Source organism: Tauraco erythrolophus, chromosome Z, assembly GCF_009769465.1.
Source record: "Tauraco erythrolophus isolate bTauEry1 chromosome Z, bTauEry1.pri, whole genome shotgun sequence".
Taxonomy (NCBI): domain Eukaryota; kingdom Metazoa; phylum Chordata; class Aves; order Musophagiformes; family Musophagidae; genus Tauraco; species Tauraco erythrolophus.
This window is the reverse complement of record NC_141496.1, coordinates 10,570,637-10,586,276: the sequence shown is the minus strand read 5'-3', so window position 1 is coordinate 10,586,276 and position 15,640 is coordinate 10,570,637. Positions and strand designations below refer to the sequence as shown.

Below are 15,640 nucleotides of genomic sequence, written 5' to 3'. Positions count from 1 at the left end.
TCCAAAAAAAACCACGACAAGGTGTCATGGGGCCCGATGAGATCAGCACAAGGTTTTAGGGATCAGTGTAGTCAAGGGGAGAGCTTTTCCCTACATACGTTTTTGAAAGATAGAAACTAGGAAGACGGGGTATTCATATGCCAGTGGGAAATAGCCTATACTTCTATTAGGACTGAGAACTGTTAGGTCATCAAAAGAAAAAAAGTGAATGCAGTTTTACCAAAATTCAACTAGATGACTCAAGTAAACTGGAGATAGGGAAAACACGCAAGTTACGCCAGTCTCAGTGCTCAGAACTGTCATGTCAGCCCCAACTTCTTCATCTGACAACACCAGCACATTCTATACACTGCTACTTCCTTTCATCTTCCTTACACTGGAAGATATTTTTCCCCACTCTTCCTGACAAACCCTCAAACCTCAAGCCCTTTGCTGATTTATTCTCAGTTTCGTTTGGAGTGATCCCAGTGTCTCATCTTCATTGCTTAAACGTTGTTTCCAAAACAGCCTGCAAGCTGCTTCAGATTCCTTCAGCTCCAAGAAATACTGCTACAAACACAAAGTACAAAGCTGAGAGCTGGGGTAATTGAAGAGTAACCCCAAAATATATCCATGAAGTTTTGGGTTAGTTTCTCCTCCTACTTTCAGTTGTTTCTAGAGCCAATTTTTCATCTTTCCCACCAAGACTGGGAGAGGTCCTTTCCAAGACACGTTTTGTACATACCATTTTGGTAACCATTTCCCACTCACCTCCTGCAGAGAATTTCTGGATTCAGAATCACAATCCACAGTATGGATCTGCAATAATCTGCAAATCTCAAAGCTGTCTTTACTTATAGATCGAAATCCCATATAACTGAAATAGAGCGTTAAAGAGAAACACCATCCTTGGCCACATGCAGGATTTTGTACCTACTCCAAAACGCAAGTTGGAGGACTGTCAGATAACTCATTTCAGGATGTCCCTGGGCTTAGGGTAACCCTCCTGAGCACTCAGTAATTAAAGCTGATTACTACCCTGTTCTGTACTGAAGTTTGGAGAGGCTTTTGGCCATTTATTACTAGGACATCAGTGCGGTTTTCACCATTACATTTGAAGCACACTCATTCCAGGCTGGATATTTAGCAGCAACCACTTGTTAGAAAAGGGCCTTCCAAGCCCAAGGCATCAAACTGAAGCCATCATTTGTTCACAGCAAGGAAGAGAAGTGACATTCCTGTTATGACATGGGCCCAAAGGAAGCCTGTAGAACCTCTCATCGGAAGACCTGTGATAAGGTGACAGGGCCGCACCAAAAGAAATATTTTAAAAGGACTTTAACTCCTCAAATTATTCAACCAACAGTCGTAGCAGGCTGACACTTGTCTAGAATACCCAAAAGTTTGGCAACGATTTGACTGGCCTCCACTAGAAGTCAAGATTTGACCCAAAAAAGGCCTCAGCTTTCAAACACAGCTCTATGAAACTGGGTAATTTTGAACTGATCACTTCTAGATAAAATCATTCCCCTCCCCTCAGGACCCGCTATGTAGTTGTACCATGATCCAATTACGGACTTGACAGCCCAAGGCATGACTCTCTGAACATGACCCATACATGCACTCAACTAAGGGCCACTTCAAATTGGCTAGCAGACAGAGGTACCTTTTGGCTCTGGTCACAGGGCGACTGGACTCTGCATGACAACCCCTGAAGCTGGACTCCAGCTCAGCTCTGGTTCTTTCTGCAGTCAGAGCACCCTAAGTCCAAACACCTTCATTTGTAGGCTGACTGCTGAAGAGTGTTTTCCATTATTTCCTGTCACAGCACACAACTTTCTGGGGTGTCTTCAAATTAAAGCATACTTGAATTGTGTACAAACAACTAGCTGCCTAAGTATCACAGCGGATTAAGACTCCACACACCAGCCTTGATCTAAGAATCCCCTAAAATTGCCAACACTCATGGCAAGGCACTTCAGCTGGGGCTGCCTGCTGCACTTGCAGGTATGAGAATGGCTCCATCCCTGCTTACAAGAACAGCATTTCCTACAAAATTTAGATTTAACTGTCCAACTGTGAAGCTGGTATTTAACATCAACAGCTAACCACTTTAGTTATGGCTACAGACATTTAGTACCTTCAATACTTTCAGAAGTTTAATAAAGTAGAAAGCTTTCTCATATGCCTGAGAAAATGATTTAAAAAAACACCTCACCTCGTAAATGTTGGGGTGCCACATTTTGGTCAGGAATCTGAAGGTAGGTGGTGAATATGGATAATCAATAGGAAACTTAATGTGAGCCTGGAAAAGAGCAAAATATTTTAGTTGTCAAACAGAGCAAACAAAAGACACCAACAAGCAACAGTGAAAAGCTGGGGTGGGGTGGAATCAATTAAGGCCATTAAGTTGTCCATTTTATATACCAGTGCCCATAGGGCCTCACAGTATAACACTACACAATTTTCTTATGAGCAAAACACTAACTGAACAAGAAATATTTGAACACCAGGACTGGCCTGGGCTGGTAGTGCTCTGAAAACAAGTCAAAAGGCATCTACCATGTTCTAATTCAAGAAGCACTATCCATCAACTGTTGTTTAACAGGGCAAAATACATTGGAAAAGCTGGAACTCAAGATACTCCTCCTGTCTTTCTGGGTTCAGAAGCAGGCTAAAAGTGTTTGCTAAGGTGGACAGACCTGTTTTACACTTGACAGTGCAAATATTTTAAATCACTTTCTGCACAGAAAAAAGGTTAGATACTTGCTCTACTGAGATGCAAAGGTTTTTGCCTTTGTTGTGCAACAGTTAAGCTGGTCCATCTACCTGTGTTCCTAATACCACATTTCTGGCCACCACAAGCATTTCCCAAGTCTGAGTATCATCTGTGTCTATTTAATAAATCAGTGCAACTTAATGAACCAAATATTGATGGTCGATGACAGCAAACATTACTTTCCAGTGTCTCTGAGGTCAGCAGCCAGCTGTGGGGCAAGACACTCAGAGCCGAGTCAGTGGTGGGAAGACTGCAAAGACCCCAGAACTGGATATTAACTTCTGTGTGCTGTCATGCCATTCACAGCAGTCAGGAAAGCCCGTCACCAGGAAAGAGGGCTGAATCTGGACTGACAAGTGCCAAAACCCACTCCCCTCTTGCTGCACCGTGGAGCACAAACCCTTCCCTTGGTACTGCTCAACCTGTCACTAAGGTCCTACCACCGCTCTAGCATGGGAGCTCCCGAGAAGCATCTCCCAGCCCCTGCACCATACCTGGGCTCAGGTGCAACTGAGAATGCAAAACAGATCCCAAAAGCAAGGTGCACATGGCGAGAGCAGAATCCTAGGCCACCCCTTCCCACTTAAAAGCATCTAACCATGCCACTTGGACACGGGGTGCTAACCTCGTTCAACAGGACAAACTCTGGCAAGTTTTAATCCCAAAAACATACGCATGCAACCGAACAAATTGGATTACTGAGCGATTAAGTACCTGGCTACAGTTTTGCTTATAGATTAGCAGATGCCTTTGCCTTGCAATCCAAATTCTATAGGTCTAGAGTGCCAAGTAGCCAAGAAAACAAGGTTTTCTATTCACCTTTATGAAACAAATTCAGCAGTTCACGTGGCTTTACGTTCTGCATGTGCCTGCTTCCAATACTGATGGTACATGGGGATATTACAGCACCACCGAGACCTCACCTCACAGTCATTTGCCACAGCACACTCACAACCAAAAGATTTACAATCCAGTTAAACAATCCCAGCCCACGGTTTCAGGTCAGTTACACAAATGGCACTGCTCCAAGAGCAAGCGAATGCCTCTTGTCACAACACCATCACAGAAGAGAACGGCTCCTGCAGCGAGGAAGTGCCTGGCTCTGCAATGTGCCACCCTGCGCTAGGAGTAGAGCAGAGATTTACCCAGGGCAGAGCAGATTCAATTCAGCTCAAGCACTTGCATCATGTAGCTGCAAACTCCTCTGGACCACTGGGGTTTTCCCAAGAAAGCCCACTCTAGTTTCCTGAGATCTAAGACATAAAACAGCCCAAGGACTGAGATTAAGAATGCAACAGACAACAAAACTCAAGGTTGAGCTAGCTACAAGATTTCTTGGCAGTACTTATGTGCCTTCTACACAGGCAGAGTTTCAAGTGACAAAAAGAAAGCATGATGCTAGTAGTGTACCAGTATTACCATGTTTATATGCCACATACATGGTCAAGGAGCTGAGGGTACGGGTCTCATTCCTCTCAGTAAAAGCTCTCTGCTCTCAATGTCTGACCCTGAAGGTTTCATCTCAAGTAGACGTGGCGCTTAGGGACGTGGTTTAGTGGTGGACACTGCCAAGTGTTAGGTTAATGGTTGGACTCAATCTTCAAGGTCTCTTCCAATCTAAACAATTCTGTGATTCTAAGTCCACCACTGCAGAGGCTGAGCCCAGAGCACCAGTTACGGTCTCTGTATGTAACGTAGACTCATCGAGATGCTGTACATCCTGGAAGACTGTTTCAAACTTTTAAGTTCTTTTTTGCAGCCACAACTCTTTAATAGAAAAGGTCTAATTGCCTGCCTGCAGTAACAATCATTACAGAATTAAACAAAGCTGATGTTTTGCCACATGAAGGATGCCTCAAGCTCTGGCACCAGAATATGCAACTGGAGAGAAATTAGAGAAATCTTTTCTGATGTGGGGGCAGATGAGACCCAAGCTTGCTTGCCTGTAACCAGTCACATATTTAGAGGAATCAAGAGTTGCATTGCTTGTTGATAAGCCATTTCTAACTAGCCCATAAGCATTTAGCACATTGAGATGCTCTACCACAGCACAAAGCAAGTAAAGCTTCTCTACAAACCTTATTTCAGAGTCAAAGCCACCAAACCAGGAAACCCCGCATTACAAGCAGGGACTTTTTCCAACCAAAAAGCAGATTACTTTCAGGTCACTACGATGAAATCATCCAGAATTTGAAAAGTGAAACCAAATGCTCTTCCAGGGCATTACAAACAGGTCTCAGAGAATTGCGCCACATCTCTTCCATAAGAGAAATCATGGGAAATTATGTAAACCCACTCTGCTCTCACTGAACACTATGCGAGTTTCTGAGTGGGTTAAGCAAGCCAAGAATTTCCAAGGACAAGCTGCAAGACTGCTTGAAAAGATGTAGCAACAGCCATCATTATACGTCAGTTTCTTCACTAAAAACCCAGTTCTTATCATGTTAAGAGGCAGAAAGACCAAATTAGGCAATAAACTTATTTTTTAAACAGAGCTCACAGAAAGGTTTCCTCCTCATAACTTCACTGACACGAGGCAAATCAGCTGAGCTTATTTCTGGTTAAGTTCAGCCAGGCTGCTAGGTACTAGACAGTAGCAGAGTTTTAGGGCAGCTTCTTGTGAGCTCAGTTACAGACAGATAAACTAACTTAGGGAGGACTGAAGATGCAGCTCAGTCCCCCACCTACAAGTATGCAACCATTACAGCATTCACCATGTGCTTGACTCCTCCAGGTGAGCTTAAACGGAACAGAAATAATCCTATTTCAGCATCCTGATTTCCACTGCCTGCTCACTGTGGCTCTTTGACACCACTGAACTTACTCAATAGCCAGGAACGTGGAGAAGACTGTCATCAACCCATTCCTCCCTTCCCCAGTTTATAACTACTCATACTTACATTCCCTAGAAAAATAATAAACTCCTCTGATGTTGCACTGAATAGGCCAGCCTGGCAGAAGATTCAGCTCTTCATAGGCATTTACAGCTACTGCACAAGAACTTTACCCTCTAAGTTACACCACAACACATTAAGAATATTGCTACCAGTGTGCTCAATTTGTTTTCTATTTTACCATCTTGTTTCCTGGCATCCTCACTAGTGACTGCACTTTAGGTTTGTTATTTTTCTTTTATTTGAATGAGGCAAAGCCTTAGGAAAATCAATGTACGCCAGAAAACAAGAGTCTTACTAGATACCACGTTATTTGGCCGAAAATACAAACCTAACATTTCTACCAACCACTGAATGAAGTCCTGATTCAGTCGCTGTGAATAGCTACTACAGTAACTTTGTTTCTGGAGATCACGCCATGCATTTGACTCGACACTTACATAGTAATATCATCTCCTTCTTAGTGGGGAACACTAATACAGGCAGGACTCCCTCCTAGCTTCAGCTGTCTAGAAATTCAGTATTTATTCCAGCCTAGTTGTATAAGACACTGTAGTCTGACACTGATTTCTTCTACTCTTCTCAGCTGACAAAACCTAGATCCCTGATTTTTAGGCAACAAGCATAGGAATGGTGAATCCATCCTACACGCCCAATGCAGAAAGGCAATGGGGGAAGAACATACATTTCCTGGAAAGCTACCAGCATCACAACTGATCTGATTTGGTGAAATGAGGAGCACCAGCAGCTTTAACAGTGGCTAATGGAACAATACAAGCAGCTGCTTAGTGTTTCCAGAAGTGCCAGTTAAAGATAATTTTTATTTTAAAACATCACAAGCTTAATGCAAGCCCTATGAAAACACAGCACCAGTGAAAAACACAGCAACCTCTGAAAACTGTATTTCAGTTAAAACACAAAGGAAGCATTTTATTTTTAAAAATATTTTGTGCTTTTCTGCTACAGCCAGCCCACAGACAAGCTCCTACTGACTCTGCGTGCAGGTAAAACCACAAATCACCCACCCTACCCTGGCAAGTGGTAGAGCACTCGCAGACAGCACAAGGCCTCCCAATTTTTCTTTGAAAGAGGCATAACCAGGCCCCTCGCTGCGCACACCATCACTGCCCGCAGCTGCACGCCTCATGAATGCCTCCCGCCAGTGTGCTAACGACATTTAACATACGGGAAAGCCAACAAGAACGGGAACTACAGGCCACTACTGAGTAATGTGTTAATATCTAATCCCACAAAATGCCCTTTGCCGCTTCTAGCGCATCAACCATTTACACAATTCATCTAATGGATTCTCCTCTTCTACATTAAGCCTGGATTAGTGGACGCACTATTAAATACTATGTGCTGGAAAACATGTTCGTAGAGGTCAGCAGTAAGTACTAGCAGTCTATTTCTCACATCAATGATGTTTAAAGCACCTTGATATTGATCAGCATTAAAGCTAGCCACACTGTGTTGTCAACTGTTTGACACAGTAAAACATTGCCATTTCAGTTCCAGATATTATGACTTAGGACCCAAGTCATCTCTTGCAGCAGAGCTGGGCACTAGCCTGGTAATTTAGTCCCAGCCCTAGTCTCACTTCCCAGCAGCACCACGTCAATTCTTATTAACATTCTTTGTGCTTTTAGAGAACGAGGACCACATCTCTGATCCAAATTAGAAAATGAGTGACCAGGCGAACTAATTCATGTGAGTCTTGAAAACTCCCTTCGCGCTCATACAGCCATTGCAGCAGCAACAGCAGCAAACCCCTTATATTCCATATTAATTGCACTGTTTCAGAAGGAATTTAAAAATCACAAAGACTCGAACGTGAAGAGTGAACTAAATCTCAAAAAAGATATTAGGCTTCCAAATAAGAAAGAAGGAGCTGCAAGTCAGTGGGGCAAAGATGAGTTAAGAAGAGGGGTTAACTGAATTAAGAAGTGTATATATGATATGATTTAGTGTGAATGGGATCTTGCCTGTCAAACCAGTCTCTGATTTTGTAAGTTATCTGAGGCATTACTAAAAGCTGTCATTTCCAATGGAAGACTCCTCTGCTACAAACCAGGTTTCCTTTCACCAAAACTTCTTTTAACAGTAACTTGTTATTAAATATTTCTCTGCCCATGTTGCTATATTCATAAAGACAGGACTATTGTTAAGTCACCCAACTCAGGCCAAAGCGGAAAGCCTGCAACACAACAGTCAAAGTTGCAATTAAACCTTCAAAGAAAGGGCTTTGACATACGTATTAGTCTTTTGCTCCTTAGATCTGAAATCAGGACTACCAACAGACATGAAACTGTGGTCATGCTGACTGATAAGGGGGGGCGGGATTCACTACAGCCCTGTTAAGCTGGTTTGCATCCACACTCCTGTGATCTTGTACATTCACGTTCCTGTTGCCTGGGCCATCTCTCAAGGGATCCAAGTAAATAAAACTGCTCTGAACAACAACATTAGAACAGGCAGTGCCTGGAAATCAAACCATGTTCTCCGAACCTTAGTCAAAAGAAACAAAAAGGATTTTTTTTTAACATTGTCTCCCTTTGATAACCTGCAAGATCAACCCGGAAGTTTTAGCCTTCATGATGGTAACTGCCCACAGCAGCTGCTACTAATTTAGAGACTGAACTAGCCTGCATGTCAGCTGTGTTGAGGATCTCAAGCAGTTCAACAGTTAGAGAAGTCAGTCGTGCAGTGTGTTTTACTGCACGGATAGTCCATGGTATTGCCCAGCTAAGTGTGCCATTCAGTCCAAAACACGCAACCACTTTGGCTCTGGCTAGAAACACCCGTTGTCAGTGCTCCTGAGCCAGGGAGCATCCAGCTTCAGACAGGGCAGCTGTTAATGCTCTCATTTGGAGAGCTTGCTGGGGACAGAAAGCTGAGGACAAGCTGGAAGCTGAGTAAGAAGTTTCCCTTGGCCACAGGCCACCTGCACATGCCTGAAGCTCCCTGGTCACTCCACCAGGATGGGGCCCAGGTGCTCAGCTCCAGCTGTGCACAGGTCAGTCCTGCAGTGCCCATGGTTTGACAGAGAGGTTTTTCCTGCCTCGGCTCTATGTCATTTGATAATGGTAAAGAAAGAGCATTTCCAGACAGGGCTAGACTTCTGAACTCCTTCGTATAAACCCCTAAGACACAGCTGTGCTACTTTGACAATTTTTTCCCAAAACTGCAGGTCAGTGCCCTCAGAGCTCAGGCAAAGGAGCGAATTACAGGAGCACTCACCTACATCAGGCTAACAACTGCCAGGTTCACTTCCATCACTTTTATTGTCAGTTTGACTTTACATATCGCTACAGGAAACACCATTGTTGCAATAACTGCAGGAGATGTATCATCCAGCAAGAGGTACTGAGTTGGAATCGGTGGCATTCTGAGCCACCCAACTATTCCTTCTATGACCTGCCTGTTTTCAATCTGTTTTTGCATGTCTGCCACCTCATCACAGAACAGGCAACTACCAGCAGCTACGCAAGACCTAATACCAAAAAGAATGACTTGGTCCTTCGTACAGCAAGCTGCTGGCCCAACAGCTTTACTGAGCTTTGACCACAGAAGCCAAGCACTAAAGCAATTTCAGATTTCCATCTGAGAAAGCTGACATCATACTACTGAGGTTTCTGTGTTTTCCCAGGAATTCCCATGCTGAAATATTAGTCGATTCTGCCCCCAATTCAACCTTCACTCCAGGATCAGGACTGATTTTAAGAAAAAAAAAATATTAAGATTGAAGATAGAGATTGTGACAGGCCAGATGTCAGAAGACTTCTGCCACCACTGAAAGCCTCACGTTGAGATTGTGCTCTGGGGTTTGATGCCTTGTAGGTTGCCTGTAGACTGTACACGAGTTGTACGGCTGAAAATCAGGCTTGCTGGGTGTGTGTTAGCAGAGAGGCTAGTCTGTGTGACTATTTTCCAGGCAGAAACAGATGACTCAGTGTTTGTACAGATATAAATAAGAACTGACTTCACCATTTGGACAAAATAGGAAGAGTACTCCAAATGTGTGAAACTTTAGTCTTCCTATAGTGTTGAATACTTGCTGAAGGAGCCAAAGATACTCGGTGATACTGAACCTAAAGTTCCCTTTAAATCATACATCTCTTCTTAGTATCTGCTTCTCCTCTGGAGAACCTGGCACTTGAAATAGTCCTACTGCAAGTATAGCTGAGGATGCTGGTACCTGAGCTGGTAAAGCTCTAACACTAGTGTAGCTGTTCTGGAAACAGTTTGCGATCACTTCAGCAAAAGTAATTTTCCAATTCTTTCTATCTCCAAAAATAAGAGTTTTGCTGGAGCAGTGGAACAATATCCAGGCTGCTTATTCAAACTATCATGCTACATTACTTGGCATCTCTGGCAGCACATGTGGAAGTCGAGGGAGGTGATTCTGACCCTCTGCTCTGCTCTCGTGAGACCCCACCTGGAATACTACGTTCAGCTCTGGAGTCCCCAGCACAAGAAGGACATGGAGCTGCTGGAACAGGTCCAGAGGAGGGCCATCAAGATGATCCGAGGGCTGGAGCACCTCTCCTATGAAGACAGGCTGAGAGAGTTGGGGCTGTTCAGCCTGGAGAAGAGAAGGCTCCAGAGTGATCTTATTGCAGCCTTCCAGTACTTACAGGGGGCCTACAGGAAAGCTGGAGAGGGACTTTCTACAAGGGCATGTAGTGATAGGACAAGGGGCAGTGGATTTAAACTGAAAGAGGGGAGATATAAGGAAGAAATTTTTCACTCAGAGGGTGGTGAGGCAGTGGAACAGGTTGCCCAGAGAAGTTGTGACTGCCCCATCCCTGGAAGTGTTCAGGCCAGGCTGGCTGAGGCTTTGGGCAACCTGGTATAGTGGAGGGTGTCTCTGCCCATGGCAGGGGGGTTGGAACTAGATGGTCCAACTCTAACCATTCTATGATTCTATGAAGTCCTCCAGTTAAGTATACATGTGGTTGACACCTTGGGAACCTGCCTCCACTTGCTAGGCTTTAGGGTCCAGAAGATTGTCTCTTGTATTAAGAACTTTATTAGCCTACGACATATTCTGCATGCTGTTCAATCTCATACTTTGAACTTTCATGACCTGGGTAAGTAGTTTACTTTCCTGAAGCAGATTTACATACAGGTATGTCTATAGAATGGTTGAGCATGAGAGAGTGAGATACATTTCAGACTTATCCTGGTCATTTCTCTAGTTTATTTTTGCTCAAATTCAAGTGATCACAACCAAAGTATATTCCAGTTTTGCAGCATTTTGCCTCAGGCTCGAGAGAGTTTCTATGAACTCACCTATTCATTCCCCTATTTGGATACTCACCAAAACACAGCAGATTGCTTCATTGTTTGGTGAAGCAAGCCATGCTGTTTGCAACTGCAGAATAAAAAGACGTCCAAACTAGCTCGATACACAAACAGTCTTTCCTTCAGCCTGTTTTAACTATTTTTAGACAATTCTTTAAACAAACACCATTCATGAGTCAGTGAATATCTAATTGCCTTGCATTCTCTTCATATGCAAGACGGGCTGGATGCAAGAGGAAAGCTCTCCTCAAGGGACAGCCAGTCACATGTTCTTCTAAAAACACTGGGCAGGTCTTGATGCAGTCAACTCTTTCAAAAGCAAGGGAAAAGGAATATTTATAGCGTTGTAAGTGTAAACCATAGCACTGTGCTGCAGTGTTACACAACTTCGCCTTTCTCAGTGCAGCAGGCAGCAGTTCTTCTAACAAGAGCTTCTCTAGCTGGCATACCAGCCCTTATTCAAACAGGGCATATAGGTTTCTAGAAACTAAATGGCAGCACCTAACTGCAGTCAAAACCTCATCTACACTCGCTGCCACACAGCAGCCAAATAAGCACTTATGCAGTCCTGCTACTTATTTTTCAGCCACTGCATTACTGATTGTGAACCCTCCTGTTTGGAGCTGGTCACAGGCAGTAAATCTAGGCAGATGCAGGTAACATTTACTCGGCAGTAGTAAGCAAGCCTGCTGGACTGTACCACTTGCAACCAAAGAGCTAAACACAGCAGCACCACCTCCTAGCATGGAGACATGATCAGCATTGTATTAGTCTAGATTCATAATCCTATACTGATACAACTGCATTATGCATAGCCCCAGTCTGCAAGCGTCCATAATCCCGCAGGAGCCAGGGAGGTCCGATACACCTATGCAAGCTGCCTTTCTGCCCAGCATCTTCCAGTTCACTGCAGGAACCAGCACTCTGTCAGAAGGTATTGGCTAGTGAGAAGCCTACGTCTGAGACACAAACGTGTATTTTCACATTATTTCATAATGATGCACCTGTCAGCTTCACTATCATAGGCAGCTTCAAACAGATCAAGTTTAAAGTTTAAGCTAAAATAAGTGCATTAGCTGATACATACCCACTCCTGCTCCTAAGGCTACTGTTTCTATGGCAACAGGTTTTGTATGTTTTTTGCCACTGAGGAGCCAAATTCGAGAAACATTCAGCATTTTGTCCTTCCCTACCTTTTTTCACCTCTGCCTGTGCTTTACATGATTTGGAGCTCACGGCATTACAATCAGTGTAGCTTTACTCATAAGCAGCAATGACTTGGTTGCCAGCAAACTGCACTACTAAGGATGAGAATTTAAGAAAGACAAATCCTAGCTCAGATCTCAGATTTCGTTCTTCTAAACAAGACAAGCCCTCCCCCCCAAATTCCACAATATTATTGAAGTGTTAAAGTCTCAAATTTGAGCTTTGGCCTACTAAGGAAAGGGAGACCAGTTCGAATGGTATGTTCAATTCATTTAATGACTTCAAAACAGACACCCACCTTAAGTCAAAAATAAAACACAGAGGCAGATCACTGGGGCCTGCAGAGTATTAACCTGCTACTTCTCACACTACTAAGTACTCTTGCCTGGGCTGGGGGCAAAAGCAGCAGCCACCAGTCCAAATCTGTCACAGTACCAGCTCCTGCAAATGTATGTGTAACAGCTGCGCTACACCAGGCAGAAGACTAGCTCTTATACCACACATTTGCTTAAAAAATCAGGCAGATCAGACAGCACCGCTGCTGTAGTCACAGCAAGGACAAGCAGGACAAGACAACCAATTGCTTGGGCCTTCAGAGGCTCCAAAGTACTACTGTTGTTGAAACCACATCTCGAGTTGCCTTGTGTTAAGAACTATGTACAACTTACGTTTCCAATATGTCCCTAAGGAAACAGTTACAGAAGAACTCGTCCCTTCGCAGTCTCTCATCTGCAGATCACCAGGAAGTCACCTCCCCATTATACACCATACTCCATTTAAAAAGCTCATCACACATGGCTAGACAAGAACCATCTACAAAGTGACTGTTCTTGATGACTGTTAATACACAGATGCTTAAAGAGACACCTTTCAGTCCAGATGGATACACAAGAGAAAGTATGACACTGAAGTGAAAGCTAGCATTGATATTTCTACCTATGTTCCAGCTAGTTGCCATGTCAATGCCTAATATGAACACCAGAACCCTCAGGTTTTGCTGAAATACCCACCAGAAGGGTGCAAAGCAGGCTCATTCATCTGCAGTGCAGCACAGATATTTGAGGTACTCTTTATACTTGTGATAAAAGCAGAACCAATGCAATCCAGCTAAGCTGGGTACATGAACTAACATCCTTGAAATTCAAACTTGTATCTAATGTAAACAGTTACAATTAGTTAAGTTTGAAGGGATACAGTGTGAGAGCAGCAGCCAGGAACAACCACTGAACTGATTCTCTTACTTCATTCAAAGAAAAATGATGCCTACACATCTGCAAAAACCTAAGACCTGAGAACAGGACTTTCTGCTTGTATATGGAATAAACTGAGGCTACCAAAACCCAGAAATAGCAAAGAAAAGAAGATTCATCCATATTTGTACGCTAGCCACGATCCCATGATGATATTCTTTCCTGCCTTACAAGATTAATTCTTGAAAACTTAGTCTTAAAGTTGTTAGGCTGTTTGATTAGAGCCTGTACCTCAGACATACCACACCTGATGTAAGATGCCTACCATCGAATGTAATGTAATTACATCAAACGATGTAAGATGCCATCCTATCAAATCACAATGCAGTAATAATCAGTTTGCAGCAGAGGTTGACAGTGTTTTGAGAATACAAGCCTAAGAACAGCCCTGACATGAGAAACTCACCCCAGACATACATGGAAGAGTCTGAACCCTAAAATAATTTGTGTTGGTAATTAGAGCCTTATCTATGCTGGGATAAAACACATTGATGTTAAAAGAAAACTGTTTACCCACGCTCATCATGACATTTTCATGCGAGTTTTTTTCCAGTTACTAGCAAGCAACACTACAAGCTTCTAGTTAACATCACTTTAAAGCCCATCAGTAGTTAATGATCAGTAACTATTTCAAATTCATGAGTCAGGTTCAACCATACCATCAACAGGATGACTGATTATTTTGACTTTTAAAGAAAGTAATTATTTGCTTGTAAAGAGATGTTACACTGACAGATTCAGACATCTACAAGCTACTTAAAGCATAAGCTGCTTCCGGACAGAAACGTATCCAAAGCATGACTTGGAGGAGCCTCTAGTGGTGATAAAGTAGACGTGATTACGAATTAACAGATGCTCAAGTGTAAGCTAGCAGCCTTGCTGCTATTCACATTAGCCTACAGATGCATTACTCCTAGTCATGTCACCAGCAATCAGCACCTGAAAGCCACACACACCAAGTAGGATGACTTAAATAGTGCTCTACCTCCAAGTTTTACCTTGCCTTGTCTCAAATAAAGGAACAAACCAGCTTGTTTCCTGTCCTCTTCAGCTTGCAGATAACATTTAGTACATAAACTGAAGAAAGAATTCTGAAAGTTTCCTAAAACAGGGAGCAGCGTCCGTACTGATTTCTGCACCAAGTTACACACTGACACATGTAAAGTGCTATTTTTAAATAAATTGTGTCTACACACACAGAGGAAGGGATTTTTAAGATTTGCACCGCAGAAACATAACCCTTGAGCAATTTTACACAGATAGAGCAGGATCTTCCATAGATACCAAGACTGGGGAACATTTTTCTGCTGGAAAAGGATTTTTCCAGAGTATGAACTTTGTCTGACAGTATCAACTGGAAGCAGTTCTGTTTGCGCTCCATTTGGCAAGCTTGAGAGCAGGTATCATTAAATACGCAGTTTCTTCAATCTCACGACCTGTTACAGCTACACTGATACAGCATATAAAAACTGGAAAGCTAGTTTCACTCCTTCGGGAAGCCCTGAAACACTACACTTTTTGATAAGCATTAATACTGACGTAATACATTCTTTAGCCTAGCACAAAAGCAAAAACAACCCCATGTTTCCTGATTTGCCCGTATCCGCTCCTATACCATTTAGGTTCCAGTAAGAGCCCTTAAAGAACTGGAGGACTTTAAGGCTCATCTGGCATCAAGTACTGAATAGAAGAGCCAACTTATGTTGGTAGTTAAAAGGTTCAGACACTGAAAAAGTTAATGCTGTTTCAGCACTTTGCAACAACAATTGCAGGCTAGACACTGTCTAAGTACTTCAGCTGAAAGATCTGTCTGACAACAATAGGTCTCCCTATAACAACATCTTCCCTGTGACTCCGTCTGATATACAGCATACAATTTCTCCAGAGTCAAATCAATCACAGAACTGATGGTGATTTTTTTTTCCAATACTACCAAAAGTTATACAGATGTTTACAAACTAACTTAAAAGCCATCTACACATGATCAGTACGTTCACAGTAATTGCTACTTGTCAGGGTTTGCTTTAGAAGACCTGAGTATAATGAAATAAAAAGTATAGCCCTCAAGGCATTCTCTGCCTAATAATTAATATAAAAAAGCTAAGCATCATCATATATTAATTAAATTATAATAAACCACGCTGCTGTTAGATCGCTGGTTGAAAATTACACTGCAAATTGACTGGAAGTCAAATACAGTTTCTTTCTCCTCTGTGTAGCCTACG

General features: G+C 42.9%; 1 protein-coding gene across 1 annotated transcript in view; it reads right to left on the bottom strand.

Annotated features, from left to right (window-relative positions):
• The window catches only part of UBE2R2 (ubiquitin conjugating enzyme E2 R2), a 60,443-nt gene that overhangs the window by 14,288 nt on the left and 30,515 nt on the right, over positions 1-15,640 (bottom strand). The window contains exon 2 of the mRNA XM_086628754.1: positions 2,198-2,284. Within this exon, the coding sequence (XP_086484880.1) occupies positions 2,198-2,284 (87 nt within the window). The remainder of the gene's footprint in view (positions 1-2,197; positions 2,285-15,640) is intronic.